Below are 17,080 nucleotides of genomic sequence, written 5' to 3'. Positions count from 1 at the left end.
CTCAGGTCTGGACTCTGCTGGGCCAGAATTGCTCCTTGCCTTGGTGTCTTCTGGTGATGGAGGCTCTCTGGGCTCAGACTGGGCCTGTTGTGTGGTGGAACAGGTCCACCACATCATGGGCCAGGACCCCACGTGCTTGGTGTTGTACAGGCTGAATGTAGACACCACCGACCCCACAGGGCTTCCAGGCTGACGGGGGTGTTTGGCAGCGATACTGGCACACTCACTTGCATGTCTTCCTTTCTGTCTCTCCCCTGTTCCAGTTAAAAGTGGATGAATTTGAGTCCAACGTCAACGAGATCAAAGACCCCTACCCATCTGCAGACTTCCCAGGTACGACTTGTCCCCAAAGACTGTGGGGAAGGTGCCAGAGCCCTGGTGGCTGTGTGTTGAGCGAGGGATGTGGTGGCCCCTCACCAGCCTGGGGGTGCTGAGGTCTGGCTGGCCCAGAGGCCAGCTCAGGATCACAGCATCAGAAGATCTTCCACGGGGTCACGTTGCTCCTCCGTCTCTGGGTGACCCTTTCCTCTTCCTTCCCTGTGACCCCCCTGCAGGTGATGATGAGGAAGATGAGCCCGAAATCCCCCTGAGTCCTCGGCCACGTCCCCTGGCAGAGCTACAGCTGAAAGAGAAGGCCGTGCCTATGCCTGAAGCCAGCTCCTTCTTCATCTTCAGCCCAACCAACAAGTAAGCACCGAGCCTTCCCCCTGCCTTGTGGAGCTCTGCCTTGGGCACCTCAGGCACCAACCCTTCCTAGAGGGACCCTACTTGTTTTGCCATAACCCTCTTCCAGGCTACCACGGCCCCCTCTGATGTCCTTCTGACCTCTCGCAGTGTCTTACGCTGTTTTTGTCCCCGGCAGGTTTCGGATGCTGTGCCACAGAATCGTCAATGCCACCTGGTTCACCAACTTCATCCTGCTCTTCATTCTGCTCAGCAGCATCTCCCTGGCAGCTGAGGATCCCATCCGTGCCGAGTCATTCCGCAACCAGGTGCGAGGGTGACTCGGGTGGGTGGGGGAGATGTCACGGAGACCCCCAGCTCCCCTGTGAGCAGATACCTGCTTGCCAGGTGTTGAGCCTAGCTGAGTTTTGGTAGTTGTGTTTTTTTTTTTTCTTGTTTTCTTTTTTCTTTTTTTTTCCCTCTAAGGGAATTTTAATCAGAGAAAGGGAGTCTCACCAAGGGCCCCCTGTTGCTCTTCTGGTCTCCGGGAGGAAAGTCTCTGTGCCTACCTCTTTGCTCTTGTTCTGAATCCAAGGAAGATGATTCTGGGGGACTGGGTTCTCCTGGGTTAATCCCTGCCTCTGGGAGGGCAGGATGCTCGGGGAGGGGAGGCTGCTTGTGCTTCCCATCCAGGGGAAACAGCGGGACAAAGTTTTACTGCTCTGTATCTCAGGTTATTCCCAGTAAAGAGATCTACCTGCTAGGGTGAGCGAGATTACCTTGGTTTAGGGCTGTGGCAGCTTACTGGGGACAGGGACATCCCATGCAGACTGGACAAGTGGTGTGTGCAGCGCCTGAAACACTGCCTGCATGGGGCAGGGGTAGCCCCACGGGTCTAGGCTTGTGTGGTGCCTGGCAGGGACAAGGGGGTCTCTCAGGGTGCCCATTGCTTTTGGGGACCGGAGTCTTTCAGGTGAATCAGGGCAATCATCACTTGCTTGGAGACTGAGAGCTTGGTCCCAGGCTGGAAACTGGGTCGTGTTTCCTGCGGAAACTGGGGGAAATCAAAAAAGTGAAGGGAATTTCATGCGTGGTCTCAGCCCTGGGTTTGCACACCCTGGATGACAAACAGACCCAGGGTGGATGGCAAACCACAGTGCCAGAACATTTGAAAACACTGGTGCATTTCCCACATCACCCAAATCTCACCCAGTTCTGGTGTTTACATCCCCAGATTCTTGGATACTTTGACATCGGTTTCACCTCCGTCTTCACCGTTGAAATCGTCCTGAAGGTGAGTCCACCTGCTCCCGTGGCCCTGGCCATGCACATGAGCCAGGTCTGGGCTGTGTTCTGGCTGTGGGCATGAGCTCCAGGAGCAGGCAGGGAGCAGCTGCCAGCTGAGCCTAATGTCCCCCAGTTTTGGGCACCCCAGGGCATGTGCCCTGCCCCAGGGGCCAGAAGTCCCCTTGCAGCGAGGTCAGGCAGCTGTGCTGTGACACCAGGACAGATGGGCCGTGGCACCAGCATTTCTGTCCTGGCATGTCTATAAGAAAAGCTTTGGGAAAGAGAAAGCAATGAAAATCTGTGAAGTAAAACCATATTCCAGCAGCTGCTGTGAGCTGCTCCTGCTGTAAGTCTCTTTGCTCTTCTCCTCTTTGCTTTGCTGAATGACTGGGCAGAGTTTTTTTCTCCACCAGTGCAGTGCAAAGGATTTCCAGCTGAAGTCAGCTGCCTGCCTGGCTGCAAAGCAAGGGCTTTGAGCAGGATGGGGTCCCTGGGCCATGGGAAAAGCTTTCTGTGCCTTGCCTGCCCTGGAGCTGCAGAGGGTTTGTGCCCTGAGCCTTACCCTGCCTCTCCCCTAACTCCTCCTGCTCCCCAGATGACAGCCTACGGCGCTTTCCTGCACAAAGGCTCCTTCTGCAGGAACTCTTTCAACATCCTCGACTTGCTGGTGGTTGCCGTCTCCCTCATCTCCATGGGAATCGAGTAAGCAGCTCCACGCTTCCCAGGGTGGGCACTGCTCTTGTTTAGCCTGGCCGGGCAGCGGGGGTGCTGCAGCAATTTGGGTTGGGTGGGATGGGAACTGCCAGCCCATGTGTTAGGGCCCCCAAAATGTGTCCCTGGCTGTATTTTTAAGGGAAACATGGCCTGGGTGGCTGGGAGGCAAACCCCTTGGGTGACAAAGGGGAAGATCTGGGTGGGAATTCAACTGGGAGTCCCTTTTTCCCATCTGGGAATTGCCCTGTCTCAGCTCTGTTTTCCTCCTCAGGTCCAGCACCATTTCGGTGGTGAAGATCCTCCGGGTGCTGAGGGTGCTGAGGCCTCTGCGAGCCATTAACAGGGCCAAGGGGCTGAAGGTAAGAGCGAGGCTGGGATCCTCGGCCCATGGGAGTCCCCATGGAAGGTTATGTGGGGTTTTATGCCCTGTGGGGTTTGTAGGATCAGGAAAACAATTCCCACTCCCCATCTGGGGAAGGAGCCTGCCCTATTCCATTGCTCTTGGCAGGTTCCTGCTTTCACCTGCCTGTTTTTTTTTCTTTTTTTTTCTTCTTCCTTTTCTGAGTGTGGGGCACATGGGGGAGCCTTGCCCCAGGCATGCTCACGTGTGCTCTGTCCTTGACCAGCACGTGGTCCAGTGTGTGTTCGTGGCCATCAAGACCATCGGCAACATCGTGGTCGTCACGACATTGCTGCAGTTCATGTTTGCCTGCATCGGAGTCCAGCTCTTCAAGGTGAGAAATGTCCCAGGCTGCCCAGGGGTTTGGGGTCTTGCAGTCACAGGGCTTTGGGGTTGATGTCTCCCGATGCCGAGGTCAGCACAGAACGTGCTGTCTGTGCTCTGTGAAGATGCCTGCCTGTAGCAGACCTCCCAGCAGAAGTGCCTGTAGTGGGAGGAGGGCAGGAACCACCCAGGACATTGTCAGCTCCAGGCAGCACATGCAGAGGGACCAGCTCCCTTCCCCTGCTCACTGCCTCAGTTTCCCCTCTGGCAGAGGTCAGAGCCAGCACGGAGGCAGGGTGGGAATCAACCAATCTGTGAAAAATCACAGGGAAAACCACAAAACCATATCTCCTCCTGCTCTCTTTCAAACGCAGGGGAAGTTTTACAGCTGCTCAGATCCATCCAAGCTGACGGAGAAGGAGTGCAGGTAAGAGGGCAGCAGGCAGGGAGGGGAAGGGGGCGTGTGGCTGTTTGCGTGCCTGCAAGGGGATCCCGCAGCCAGCAAGAAGGGGCTGGGAGGTCTCTTGCTGCTGTCCCTCACCCTAGGATAAACGTAGCCCAAAGCCATGCTCCCCTCCCAGGGACAGGCAGCCCTGGGGCAGCGCGGCAGCAGGAGGGGGCCGTGCCAGGTGAGCGCCGCATCCCTTCTGCTGCAGGGGCGATTTCATCGACTACGTGGACGGGGACCCGACGCAGATCGAGCTGAAGAAGCGCGTCTGGTTCCACAACGACTTCCACTTCAACAACGTCTTCTCGGCCATGATGTCGCTTTTCACCGTCTCCACCTTCGAGGGCTGGCCAGAGTGAGTCCGGTGTGTGGGGGCCCGACGAGGGCCGGGTCGTGCTGGGAGCAGGTCGCTGCCCGCAGGCTGATTGCCAGCTGGGAGCTGGAAAGCCTTTGCCAGGGAAAGAAGAGCTGCCCGGGCTGAGGAGCAGGGCTAGCCATCCTGGTAGGGGCTGGAGAGCCAGCAGGGTGATCCCCGCAGCCCAGTTCTACCCCTGCTGGATTTGGGATTTCTCCAGAGCTCTCCGTAGCCTGCAAGAAGGCAGACGGTCTTCCCCCCCTTAACTAGGGTCTCTGTTGCCTCGCTTTCCCTCCTGTAGGCTGCTATACAGGGCCATTGACACTAATGATGAGAATAAAGGCCCTATCTACAACTACCGGGTGGAGATCGCAATGTTCTTCATCATCTACATCATCCTCATTGCCTTCTTCATGATGAACATCTTTGTGGGCTTTGTCATTGTCACCTTCCAGGAGCAGGGGGAGAGCGAGTACAAGAACTGTGAGCTGGACAAGAACCAGGTACTGGAGCTGCTGGGACGGGGCGAGGTGGATCCAGCCCGTAGTGCTCAGTGGGGGATCAGCAGCAGGGCAGCACGGCAACCTTTGGAGGCAAGGGGTGGCTTTGGGAACGTGGTTTTGGGTGGGGAGAGCACGGCAGGTAGTTGGTCATCACTGTCTCTGGCTCATGGCACACAGGGCTGAGGAAGAAGGGTGGATCCAGCTGGTGCTGGTGGGGCTGTGCACTGTCACTGGTGGTGCTGGCTCTGTGCTCGTGCCCCCGTCCCTGCTGTATCTCCCTGGTTTCACTCCTCCCCTGCTCTCCCCAGCGCCAGTGTGTGCAGTACGCGCTGAAGGCTCGCCCGCTGCGGCGCTACATCCCCAAGAACCCCTACCAGTACCAGATCTGGTACGTGGTCACCTCCTCCTACTTCGAGTACCTCATGTTCTTCCTGATCCTGCTCAACACCATCTGCCTGGGCATGCAGGTAAGGGGGGGGAGTGCTGACCTCAGGGCGGTGGTGCCCCCCTGAGACCCCCATGCCTGTGGCACCGGGCTGGCTGGGCTCAGGGTGTGCGCTCTGCAGCCCTGGGGAGAAAGGGGGAGAGGTTGGATGTGGGGTGCCCAGAGGAGGGGCTGCAGCAGGGGGGATTTTTTGGTTTTGCTGGAAGTTTTCCCAGCCACAGGTCTGGGGGAGGCTGCTCTCCCTGCAGCTGGGCTGACACGGCTGCTCCTGCATTTTCTCAGCATTACAACCAGTCTGCGGAAATGAACCACATCTCAGACATCCTCAACGTGGCCTTCACCGTCCTCTTCACCCTGGAGATGATCCTCAAGCTCATGGCCTTCAAAGCCAAGGTGAGGGCAGGGCGCAGCCTGGAGATCAGAGGGCTGATTAATTCCCTCATCGGGCTCTCCTTCCCCTGGGCTCCAGCATCCATCTCCTCCTTGTCTTTGTTCTTGGATGTTCATCCCTCTTCTCTCTGGCTCTCCCCACACAGGGCTACTTCGGGGACCCCTGGAACGTCTTTGACTTCCTCATTGTGATCGGCAGCATCATCGATGTCATCCTCAGCGAGATCGATGTAAGTGCCGGGCTGCTCGGGCACGAGGGTGTCCCCTCGCCCCGCCTGGGGTTGCTGGTGCCTGCCCCAGGGTGAACTGGGGATACTGGAGTGATGCCCAGCTCCGTGGGGCTTTGGTGGCCTCTCTATAAACACAGGGGACTGTCCCCAGGCTAGCAACTTGCCACATTGCCCCCTCCCTTCCCAAGAGCCTGTAGGCTGTGGGATGCCATGGAAAACAGGCCCGTGAGCAGCAAGATGTGTTCCAGCCCCTGCCCCACTCACCCTGCCTGTCTGCTGTGTGCTCCCACCTCAACAGGTCCGGGTGTCCATCCTCAGACTGGGGCGGGTGGGCAGAAAAAGGGCTCCCCTGCAGCTCCCTGTACCCTCAGGGTGCTGCTGACCCATGCCACGGGAGGGTCGGGCACATCAAACCTCAATGAAATCGCTTTGTGTGTGTCCCTGTACGCAGCAATCCGTGCATGTGTGCGTGTGTCTCCCCTAAATGTGGTCTGTGCTCTGTGCCATACACACCGGGGGGCTGCAGCCACTGGTTATATGCTGATAAATGCTCTACTGGGAGCACTGGGAGCATTTTCAGAGCGTGTCACAGCACTGGGACCTCCCCAGACCACAACCAGCTCTGAAAATGCCCCTGTGCACCGGGAGGTCATGCGCTGCGTTTGGCAGACCCGACGGTAACTGGAGAAGCAGCTGTAGGGTCGGGTGGATGAGGTTAACCCTCTCTGGTGACTTTGCACGTCTCCCCTCGGGAGCAGGGCTTTATCTGGCAGAGCTGCTGCCACGGCCACCCTCGGGAGAGTCCTGCAGCCGTCCCCATGCAGAGGAGGAGAGGCTCAGGGGTCCTTGGATGAGAGAAACCACCCATCTTTCTCCCAAAACATTCCTCCCTGCAAGCCCCACACCTTGATACTGCCATCCTCCGTGCCTCTGGGCTTCTCAGCCTTGATGATTCCCAAATTTCCTGCCAGTCCCAGCAGCTTCCAGCTGCCACCAAGCCTCCCAAGACCCCATCCTGGGACCTGAGGGGTCAGGGCGAGGTGTCTCCATCCCTCCTGGTCCCCAGGAGCCGGTTGCAGTTGCTGCACCCCACGGGTCACTGTGCAGGTGTGGGCACACCTTGGGGGCTGCAGCTTTTTTGGGAGGTTACCCCTCGACAGCTGAGCCATTTGTGAGGGCACTGAGGCATGCGACTGGTTTGCAAAGTCTGCCTTTCCTTCCTCTCTCTCCCTTCTGCCTCTGTTCTCCTCCCTCGTGTCTCTGTCAGGGATGGGGATGTGGGGAAGGCTGTGCCGTGAGGAGCCCTCTGCCCCTCACCAAACCCCAAATCCTCACGGTTGTTCAGTCCCCGAGTTCTCGTCGGGGTTATTGAGGGGTCTGGGAAAGTTCTGGCTGCAGGAAGAGGGCAACAGAGGTGGGAGACCCTCTGGTGGTGCCACCCCAAGCTCTGGGGTCAGCAGTGTCCGTGCTGCCCTGGGAGCTCAGCAACGCTGCATGGTTTCCAGCCCTGAAAATCCCCCAAAATCACTGCAAGGGCACCGAGGCTCTGGGAGGGAGCTGGGGACCCCTCCGAGGGCTGGGTGCTGGAGCCTGGCAGCTTTGAGGAGCTTCAAGGCTTTGTGTGTGTGCACACGTGAGCGTGACCGGGAGCTCCTCTGCGTGCAAATGAGTGTGCCTGGGGCGTGTGGGTGTGCGCCGGCACCAGCTCCTGCTTTTCCCCTTCTTGGAGGGCAAGTGAATGGTGCTGGGCAGGGGTTTGCTTCCTGCCGTGGCCCTGTGCCTGCCCGGGGTGGGAGTGATTTATGGGAGGCAGCTGAACCAGGCAGTGCTGAGCGTTTGCCCAGGTTTCCTGTCCCTCTGCCCTCACCCCAGGTGTGTTTGCTGCAGCGGGTGAAGCGTGGAGGTGGGCACTGTGCCCCCGTGCTCACGATGCTCTCCCGGCCATCTGCCTGCTGCCACTGCCCCCCAAAAGCCATCTCCTCATCCGACGAGCCCCACTGATGGTGCCTCCGCCTGCGTCCTTCCCCTCTTGTCCCCAATTTCCATCTTCCTGCTGCCTGTGCCGCCACCTTCTGCGACCCTCCCCGTCTCTCGTTTCTCCCTCCCTCCTGCTGACTCTTTTTATTCTCTTGGCAGACCGTTCTTGCCTCCAGCGGCGGATTGTACTGCCTCGGCGGGGGCTGTGAGAACATCGTAAATACCAGCTGCACGTGCTTGCAGTGGACCCGACCCCTTTCCCCTTTGCTGCCTGGGGCCCTGCCAGCGTTTGCGCGTGTCCTGCATGCATTAGGACGCCCCGAGCCCTGCTGCTCCCCTCTGCTGTGCACATCTCGCCTCCAGGAGCCCAAGGGCCAGGCTCCGGAGATGGGGAGAGGTCGGTGGCAGGTCCCACGTGCAGCACCTGGCTCATCTCCGTGCCCCCAGGGCATATTCTAGCGGGTCCCAGGGCCCTGGTGCACTGTCCTGGTGCTGCTGCGTGGGGATGTGGCCACTTCCCTGGCCACTGTGCTGCTGAGTGCTAGGAAGGAGAAAGGCAAGAAAAGGAGGGGTGGGAAGAAGAGGTGGTGGCTTCCAGTGCAGCCCTGGGGGCTCAGAAATGCCATAACAGGGAAATTGGATCTGCTGGAGGGCCCGGGGGTGTCTGAGGGTGAGTTTTATTGCCCTGATACCTCTGGGAGGAGGTGGGTTGGGTGATGGGATTGAGGGGGGTCAGCACGAAAGCCCTGGGAAGCCAAGGGGAAGCAGGAGGGGTAGCAGAGGTGTGACGGGATGGACATTTGCTTGTGACACTTGGTGAGCAAGGCTGGGGCTGTGCCGTGCCAAAACAACCTCCCCAGCGGGTAACTGAGCCCCCAGCATCTCCCACAGCCCCCAACAGACCCCAAGGTGGCAGCGTAACGTATAGGGTGTGTAGGGTGAGAGAGCAGAGAGTGAGCCTGTCCTCGGGCAGCCCTGGGTGGGATGTGATGGGATGGGATGGGATGGGATGGGATGGGATAGTTGGAAGGAACCTTCAAAGCTCATCACGTCCAACTGCTTGACCACTTCAGGACTAACCAAAAATTAACGCATGGGATTGAGGGCATTACCCAAATGCCTCGTGAACACCTCCAGGCATCACCCACCTCTTGGGGCATGTGGTGAACAGCATGGCTCCCCCAGCCTGCGCTACAGCATGCCTCTCCCCCCGCCGTGTCCCATCCCTACCTAACGGGACTCCTGTAGGGTCTGTGACTGCTGCTCCCCTCTGCCTGCAGGACCCCGATGACAACTCCCGTGTCTCCATCACTTTCTTCCGCCTGTTCCGCGTCATGCGGCTGGTGAAGCTGCTGAGCCGGGGAGAAGGCGTCCGCACCCTCCTGTGGACCTTCATCAAATCCTTCCAGGTTTGTGAGGAACACACCAGCACGAGCCCAGGGCTGGCAGCAAGCCCTGAGCAGCAAGCTGTCCCGTCCCCATGGTGCTGTCCCCCAATAACTCCAGCCCCGACCCGCTGTCCCTGGGCGTCCCCTGGTGCTGGGCTGCCTCTCACCCGAGCCATGATCCTTTTGTCGCAGGCTCTGCCCTACGTTGCCCTCCTGATTGTGATGCTGTTCTTCATCTATGCTGTGATCGGGATGCAGGTGAGAGGCACGGGGCGGGGGGATTTGGTCTTGAACAGGGACCTGAGCCTGGGAGCAGTGGGGGAGATGGGGCAGGGGGGGACTGGATCCTCTGCACGGCAGTGCTGGGGGCTTTGAGCACGGTGGGACTGCTTTTCCCTGGTCTCTGAGGATGCCCAGAATTAACACAGCCTGAGCACCTCCTCCCATCCCCAGGCTGCAGCTAAGGCAACCCAGGCACACACCAAATAGCACTTTCTGAGTCAACAGCATGACGCAGACACGCTGTCACCAGTGCCTGGGTCGTGAGATCTCCTTGTCTCGAGTGCAGCACAGCATCGACAGGGGGCTTTTGGCATAGGCAGGGATGTCCAAGCTGCTCACGAGCCCCAGAACAACCACGTCCCCCCTGGTCTCACGCTCTCTTTTGGGGAAAATCAAAGCCAAGTAACCAAGATGAAGAGGAACTCCTGGGCTGGGGTGCTCTGGAGGGCGAGGGTGCGTGAGACAGGGTGCTGGGGGCTGACAGTCTGATTTACAGATGTTTGGGAAGATCGCCATGGTGGATGGGACCCAGATCAACAGAAACAACAACTTCCAAACCTTCCCACAGGCTGTGCTGCTGCTCTTCAGGTCGGTACTGTCTCAGGGAGCAGGCAGCTCCAGAATGGAGCTGGGCTCCGAGCTGGCACAGGAGCCTCCCGGCTTGGACGAAGGGACGCCAGCATTTCCGCAGCTGATTGATTTTTTTGCCCTACAGAAAAAAAAGTCTGGGGGCACCGTGGTGTTTCTGTTCTGCATGTTTCCTTCCCAGACTGGATTTTAATTAGTGAATTTTCAGGAAAAGCAAGGGGAAGGGAGAGTTCAGCCCAAGGCTTTCCTTGACCCCAAATGCTTCGCTTTGGAGCTCGCAATAGCAGGCTCCCACGCCCTCCCTGCAGCAGCGCAGCGAGCCCAGGACCCTGCCTTCTCCTTTCCCTGCTCCCCGCTGTATGGGGCTGGTCCCTGCAGGTCCAGCAGCCCTCCAGGAGAGCCTGGGTTCAGCGGGCATCCCCCTCTCCCCAGGTGTGCGACAGGAGAGGCCTGGCAGGAGATCCTGCTGGACTGCAGCTACGGGAAGCTGTGCGACCCCGAGTCCGACTTTGCCGAGGGCGAGGAGTACACCTGCGGCACGGGCTTCGCCTACTTCTATTTCATCAGCTTCTACATGCTCTGTGCCTTCCTGGTACGTGGGGCCGTGCATCCCCTTTAGTTCCTCCCTGTATCCCCCGTGTGCTGCTGCCCAGCCATGCACCGGTGCTGGCTCCTCCTGAGAGGGAAGAGCTGCGTGTGCCGGCCGCATCCTGCCGTGTAACCCCATGGGGTGGGGGTCCTGCCTCTGTGTGGGGTCACCAACAGCATCCCCTGGCTCCAGGGAGCCCTGGCGCCTTCCTGTCCCTGACCTGATGTGTGTCTGCCTGTGCTTTGCCCCCTGGATGGAGCCCGTGGGCTGCCCTGCCCTGCTGTGCGTGGGGTGAGGGGTCACGGTCCCCTCTGCCCCCAGATCATTAACCTCTTTGTGGCCGTCATCATGGACAACTTTGACTACCTCACACGGGACTGGTCCATCCTCGGTCCCCACCACCTGGATGAGTTCAAGAGGATCTGGGCTGAGTACGACCCCGAGGCCAAGTGAGTGGCCACGTGTGCGTGGCAGGGGGTGAGGGACATGGAGGGGACGCTCCGTGGGGACCCGTGTCGGGGGGCTGGGGTGGGCTGCCCTCTGTGCTGCAACCTGGGGCCACCAGGGCCATGCGAGCCTCAGCACTGTCTGGAATTTAGATCCTGGCTTCTCAGAGGTGGGTTTGGGCTCGCCAGCATGTCCCAGTGTTGGCACGAGCCATCAGGAGGTTTGGGGACACAAGACTCCCGTTTCCCTCCTTGTCCAGCCCTGGTGGTGCTGCCAACTCTTCCCATACCTCCTTTATCTGCTACCTTGCCTCAGGGAACAGTTGTTTTCCCCAGGAGGAGCGCAGGGAAGTAAAAGGATTTGCCCACCACGCAGACCACGAAGACAAACCCACCCAGCCCCTCCCCAAACCGCTGCCCCCCCTTGTCTGCCACCACGCTGCTGATGCAGCTCGTTGCCTCTGCAGGGGCAGGATCAAACACCTGGACGTGGTGACTCTGCTGAGACGTATCCAGCCTCCCCTGGGCTTTGGGAAGTTCTGCCCGCACCGTGTAGCTTGTAAGGTAAGAGCCAAGGAGAGGTGGGTGCGTGGGCACGGGGCACCTTCCCCAGGCCATCCCTGCATCCTCCCCGGAGAGGCTGAGGACACGAATTCAGCCAGCTTTCTACTTTCATGCTCTATGCTCATGCTCTGAGCTCTGGTTTTTAATGGAGAGGAGTCTTTCAGAGGCAAGGAGAGGTGCTGTAACCTGCACGGAGCTGATGCATTTCAGGGTCCCGAAGATAAGGACTTGCCTGTGCTCACCTCCACACCCAGGGGATGACACCCGTGGGCTGCCCTCCTGCAGCCCTCGTTGCACAGAGGTTTCCAAGCTGTGCTGGGTGCTCCACATCTGCACCTGGGGCAAGGGGGCAGCGCTGGGGCTGGGAACACGGCCACATCTTCTGGGCTGTCGAGGTTTGTCTCCGAGAGCTGATAGCACTGAGGTAGCTGGAGACTGCAGTTCTGAGCACACTTTTCCACGCTTGGCTCTCTGCACAAAACCAGAGTCTGTACGAGGCTCCCAGGAAAACCACGTGGGCAGGAGCTCAGGGTTATACCTCCACGGGTATAAACCCGCAGGGGTCTTGAGCAAACCTGTAGGGGGTTGATCCCCAGGCCCCTCCTGGCAGCCTGGTGCGCTTTGTGGAGGATGGAAGGCAAAGCAGCAGGAATGCACCCTGAGAGCAGCGCCGTGTTTCTCCTGCTGGGGAGGGCAGCCGGCCTGCTCTGCCTCGTGGGGACACGGTTATCGGTTTGCTCCGCAGCGTCTGGTGTGCATGAACATGCCCCTGAACAGCGACGGCACCGTCACCTTCAATGCAACCCTCTTTGCGCTGGTGAGGACAGCCCTCAAGATCAAGACAGAAGGTGCGGGGTGCTCGGGTCTGCTTCCACGGCACAGCGGGGGGGCTCTCTCCTTGTGCATGCGCATGGGGCTGCTCGGGCAAAGCCTGGAGGGCATTATGAGTTGCAGGGCTGTGTGCTGTGACCCTGAAGAGCGAACCACTGGCACCCCAGCTGTGTGATTTCACTCTGAACAGCTCAGGAGCTGTCCTGACCCAGTTCCAAGCCCTGTCTCGGTGCACAGCCACCCTTCCTACACCGTTGAGGGTAGCTTGATCTCCCTGTGTGCCTGACACAGCGCTGGTTGTTCCAGTTTTCCATCTCCCCGGGTACAAATAACCTCAGACTGGGATGGAAGAGGCTGGCTGCCCTTTGAATTCGGCTGTGCCGGGGTGGAGTTGCTTTCACCCTCTTCCTCGCCAGCAGGGCGGTTTGCAAAGCCCTGCCTTGGTGAGAAACCACACCAGCTTGTTTCCGTGCCTGTGGGTCAGGCAGCATCCCCCAGCAGCACGGCGCGGTGCCTCCCCTTCAGCCGGGGTGGGGGACACGGCCTCCAGCACCATGCAGGAAGCACTGGGAGGATCAGAGGAGATCTGAGAGCAGGCATGAGGACGGGCTGGGTGTGCAAATGAGCAGGAGCAGTAAATCCTGGGAGAGCATGGAAGGGGGGGGTTGGAGCCTGCTGCTGATCATCACAGCAGAGACCACGGCACTCGTGTTCCACCCGTTTCCTAGCTGTGACTCACCCTGTAGTTAAGCCCTTTTTGCTAAAATCAAAGCCTTATTCCTACAAAGCTGCCGTTTGATGGGTGCTGTCACACCCTGGAAGAGCCTGGCCAGGTTTCCACACGCTTTGCCTTCTTCCCCCATGTCCGCTTTCCCTTGGGAACCAACCAACCCGTCCCGCTCGCTTTTCTCACAGGGAACTTCGAGCAGGCCAACGAGGAGCTCAGAGCTATTATCAAAAAAATCTGGAAGCGAACCAGTATGAAACTGCTGGACCAGGTTATCCCACCGATCGGAGGTATCCCACCCCGTGGTGCCTCTCGGGGGGCCAAACAACCCCTGGGGCTCAGCTATGGCAATTCGGGGCAGTGCCATCAGGTTGCTCTCCTCCTTTCCAGATGATGAGGTGACAGTGGGCAAATTCTACGCCACGTTCCTCATCCAGGAGCACTTCAGGAAGTTCATGAAGCGCCAGGAGGAGTATTACGGGTACCGTCCCAAGAAGAACCCCGTAGAGATCCAGGTTCGTGGATCTAGCAGAGGCATCTTTGTGCCCGGTCAGAGCAGCAGGGATACCCCCAGCCTCTCCTGACCTTCTTACACAGAGGAAAACCCTCTGTGGTGGAAATAAAACAAGCCCTGAGAGTGCCGGGTGAGGGAATGAGCCAGGCCCCAGCTCAGATACCTGTGGGTGAGGGACAAAGTTCTGTCTCCCCTTTGGGCACCACTGGCCCAACCCATTAACGGGCTGCCCTTAGCAAACCCCTTTTTTGGGCAGCATCAGCCCAAAGCTGTTTCACCAAGCACAGGGCCAGCAGCAGGGTGACCACGGCCTTTGCCAAAGCCTGGAGACCTCCTGAGTGTGCCCCATCACCGTTCCTTCTCCAAAGCCCCACGTGAGAGGGGTTGTGGGTCCAGGTCACCCCCAGCCATGTCTTCTTCTCCCCACCAGGCCGGGCTGAGGAGCATTGAAGAAGAAGCAGCTCCGGAAATCCATCGAGCCATCTCTGGGGACCTGATGGCTGAGGAGGAGCTGGAAAGAGCGATGGTGGAGGCTGCCATGGAGGAAGGGATATACAGGGTGAGCACAGCCTGTGGGGCACCCCACCGTTTGGTGGGGGCTCAGCGTGGCGACCAGCAGGCCTCAGAGATGAGCCTGACCATGACAGGCAGCGTGGGCCACCACGATTATATCAGTGCTTCTGTCTTCCTTCTCCCTGAGCATCGGGACATCCTGGCCCAGTCGCCCTGAGCAGCACATTCATGGTCTGAATTTTTGGGTAGACCTGTGCGGTGCCAGGAGTTGGACTCAATGATCCTTATGGGTCCCTTCCAACTCGGGTTCTTCTATGATTCTGTGTTACTCGCCTCAGTTTCCCCCTCTATTTTTACAGACCATGCTCACATGCCTGGCAGGGATGTGGTGAACGTTGGCCCCCAGATTTGGAGGGCTCCATTCACCCCTCCTGCCAGGCTAAGGCAGGACAGCTGGGTGCCACCACAACGGGGACAGATCCACTTCTCTCCCTGCTGCCCCACGGGCTCCCAAACATGTTTTGTTCCGTGGGAATGGCCCCAAAGCCTCCCAGAGCTCCAGGCCTCCCCTGACGCCCTCCCCGTTGGTTGCAGAGGACAGGCGGCTTGTTTGGCCAGGTCGACAGCTTCCTGGAGCCGAGCAGCCCCCTGCAGCCCCACGTCACCAGCCAGAGACCCCTGCAGTTCGCAGAGGTGGGCAGCGAAGACCTCGATTCCCCTGTCTTCCTCGATGAATTCCCCCAGGAAGGCAACACCAACACCAACAACAGCAACTGGCCAGAGGGGTAAGGGCTGGTGAGCCTCGTGTGGGCATGGCAGGGCTGGGGGAAGAGCTGGGGGCCGTGCCCTGCAGCCCTGCAGCTCCCAGCGAGGCTGTGCTGGTGGCAATGCTGTGTGTTGGTCATGCCCAGGGGATCCTCATGGGGCTAGGAAGGATCTGGAAAAGGGGCAGGGTTGCAGCAGAGAGCTCCCCGTGGGCTACGGGGAGGAACCAGGGGTTGGATGCCAATGCAGAAGCAGCCCCATAGGTGCAGGAGCTCCGTGCAGAAATTTAGCCCTTGGGGTGCGAGGTAGGGGTGTCTGCACGTCCAGAGGTGTCCCCAGGACATGCAGGGTAGCTCCAGGGCTGATGTGAGGCCCCTACGCAGTGTGCATGTGTCCCTGAGCTTGTCCTTCTCATCATTCCTTCACCTCGGCGCTGTTACCATCACAATCTCTGAGTGCCAAGGCCCAGGTAGAGGCCACCAGTGCCCAACATGGGTACAAGGGACAAGGGTTACCCGTGTAGGAGAACATACTTCTCCTTCTTGGGGTCTCCACCCTGTTCATCCATCCCAGCTGTGTCCCTTGGGGGTGGAGAAGGTGGGGAGGGCTGCGGCCGTGGCTGGAGCTGGGTGCAGAGCGGGGCTCCCTGCTCAGCTGCCCCGTCTGCCTGCCCCTGCCAGGCTGCAGTACGAGGACGAGGTGCTGAGGAAGACAACGCCAGCAGCACCCAGGCCTCCAGCACAGGGTGAGTGTCGGCATCTTCCCTGTCCTGGGGTCCTGAGCCTGCTGGGGGGTGGTGGTGGCAGGCAGGAGGAGGAGCTGGGACTTGCAGCAGTCCCAAACCCCTCCACATGGTTCCCTGAGTTTAGATAACCCTTTCCCAGCTGGTTCCCTCTGGGTGGCTGTTGTGGCCTTGCCCTTGTGCCCCCCCGATGTCCCCTCCTGTCCTTCTCCTAGGCTGTGACCTCCCTTTCCCTTCGGAGAGGCTGCAGCAGAGGCCGAGCAGGAGGCGAGGAGCCGCCTCTGGGCATCTCCCAGCGTCAGGGCAGCACCGTCTGCCCCAGGAGGTAACGGGGACGGTGTGGGGCAGAGGAGGTGAAGCTCAGGGGCTCCAGAGGGATGGGATTGTGTGTACAGGCTGGGGACGGTCCCTGCAGCCCTCACATTTATGTGGGAGAGGTTTTCCGTGGGCACTGCCCAAGGCTGAGCTGCGGCTCTCTGCTCCTCTCACCCAGCCGTCCTCAGAACAGCAGCGGGGTGACAGCGGCGTCCCCAGCACTTCTTCCACCCCAGCCATCACCTTCCTCATCCAGGAGGTAAGGCAGGGGCTGGGGGGGAGAGAGGCAGAGCTGCCGGGGAAGGAAGAGGGCTGGCGGGGGGCTGCTCGTGGCACAGGGGGGGGGATTGGAGCAGGACAAAGGCAGCGAGCGTGACCCCGTCCTCTGCTGCAGGCTCTGATCTCCGGGGGCCTTGAGGCTCTGGCCCGGGACCCGTCCTTCGTGGCGATGACCAGGGCCGAGATGGCAGCCAGCAGCCAGCTGGAGGTGGATGAAGTGGAGAAGGCAGCTGTGGAGCTGCTGAAGGGAAGAGAAGCACCGCGGGACGCCGGTTCTGTCCCCTGGGACACCTCGGCTGCGTCACCAGCCGGCTCCCCGGGGCTCCGCGCAGCTGCCTCCCAAAAATCCAACCCTGCTGCTCACCCGTGAGCCGCCTGCCATTGCGGCCCCCTGGGCACAGCCCCTTTCAGGACCCTGCGGGGGCTACCAGAGCAATGACAGGCATCTCGCCACCTTTTTTGGGGCTGTGGCTCCGGGGTGCTGGTGACGGGACAGGATAATGCTGTGCCAGAAGGGTCTGGGAAGAGCCGGACGGGTCATTAAAGTGTCCCTGCTGTGTGAGTCCCTGCGTTCCTCGTCCCCTCCTTCCTCTGCCAGCCCCACTGCACAGCTCAGGGCTGCTGACTGCTCAGCCTGGGGAGAGGACTGCAAATTGGGGCAGCAGCCGGATTTATTTCTCTCCAGGAAGGGGTCTGCCCCGGAGCTTGGTTTTACAGACTTCTGGTGCCCCAGGAGGAATTTGGGTGCCAGACACCGGGACAGCCCCGTTTCCCTCGGGCATCTGTAGGGTTCTTGCTTCA

The 17,080-nt window shown here is 59.6% G+C and overlaps 1 protein-coding gene across 1 annotated transcript in view; it reads left to right on the top strand.

Moving 5' to 3' along the window:
* Positions 1–16,649, top strand: part of CACNA1S (calcium voltage-gated channel subunit alpha1 S) — a 33,353-nt gene extending 16,704 nt beyond the window's left edge. The window contains exons 16-44 of the mRNA XM_032203022.1: positions 264–333; positions 555–687; positions 863–992; positions 1,898–1,957; positions 2,546–2,652; positions 2,936–3,023; positions 3,291–3,398; positions 3,763–3,815; positions 4,045–4,191; positions 4,493–4,694; positions 5,003–5,161; positions 5,422–5,532; positions 5,676–5,759; positions 7,896–7,952; positions 9,017–9,145; positions 9,317–9,382; positions 9,903–9,994; positions 10,427–10,586; positions 10,905–11,032; positions 11,497–11,593; positions 12,339–12,441; positions 13,340–13,441; positions 13,542–13,666; positions 14,096–14,224; positions 14,773–14,963; positions 15,624–15,688; positions 15,901–16,022; positions 16,179–16,259; positions 16,395–16,649. Coding sequence (XP_032058913.1) covers positions 264–333; positions 555–687; positions 863–992; positions 1,898–1,957; positions 2,546–2,652; positions 2,936–3,023; positions 3,291–3,398; positions 3,763–3,815; positions 4,045–4,191; positions 4,493–4,694; positions 5,003–5,161; positions 5,422–5,532; positions 5,676–5,759; positions 7,896–7,952; positions 9,017–9,145; positions 9,317–9,382; positions 9,903–9,994; positions 10,427–10,586; positions 10,905–11,032; positions 11,497–11,593; positions 12,339–12,441; positions 13,340–13,441; positions 13,542–13,666; positions 14,096–14,224; positions 14,773–14,963; positions 15,624–15,688; positions 15,901–16,022; positions 16,179–16,259; positions 16,395–16,649 — 3,354 coding nt within the window. The remainder of the gene's footprint in view (positions 1–263; positions 334–554; positions 688–862; positions 993–1,897; positions 1,958–2,545; positions 2,653–2,935; positions 3,024–3,290; positions 3,399–3,762; positions 3,816–4,044; positions 4,192–4,492; positions 4,695–5,002; positions 5,162–5,421; positions 5,533–5,675; positions 5,760–7,895; positions 7,953–9,016; positions 9,146–9,316; positions 9,383–9,902; positions 9,995–10,426; positions 10,587–10,904; positions 11,033–11,496; positions 11,594–12,338; positions 12,442–13,339; positions 13,442–13,541; positions 13,667–14,095; positions 14,225–14,772; positions 14,964–15,623; positions 15,689–15,900; positions 16,023–16,178; positions 16,260–16,394) is intronic.
* Positions 16,650–17,080: the final 431 nt, after the last annotated feature.

This window comes from Aythya fuligula, chromosome 25, assembly GCF_009819795.1.
Source record: "Aythya fuligula isolate bAytFul2 chromosome 25, bAytFul2.pri, whole genome shotgun sequence".
Taxonomy (NCBI): Eukaryota; Metazoa; Chordata; class Aves; order Anseriformes; family Anatidae; genus Aythya; species Aythya fuligula.
This window is presented reverse-complemented; position numbering and strand designations above follow the sequence as displayed.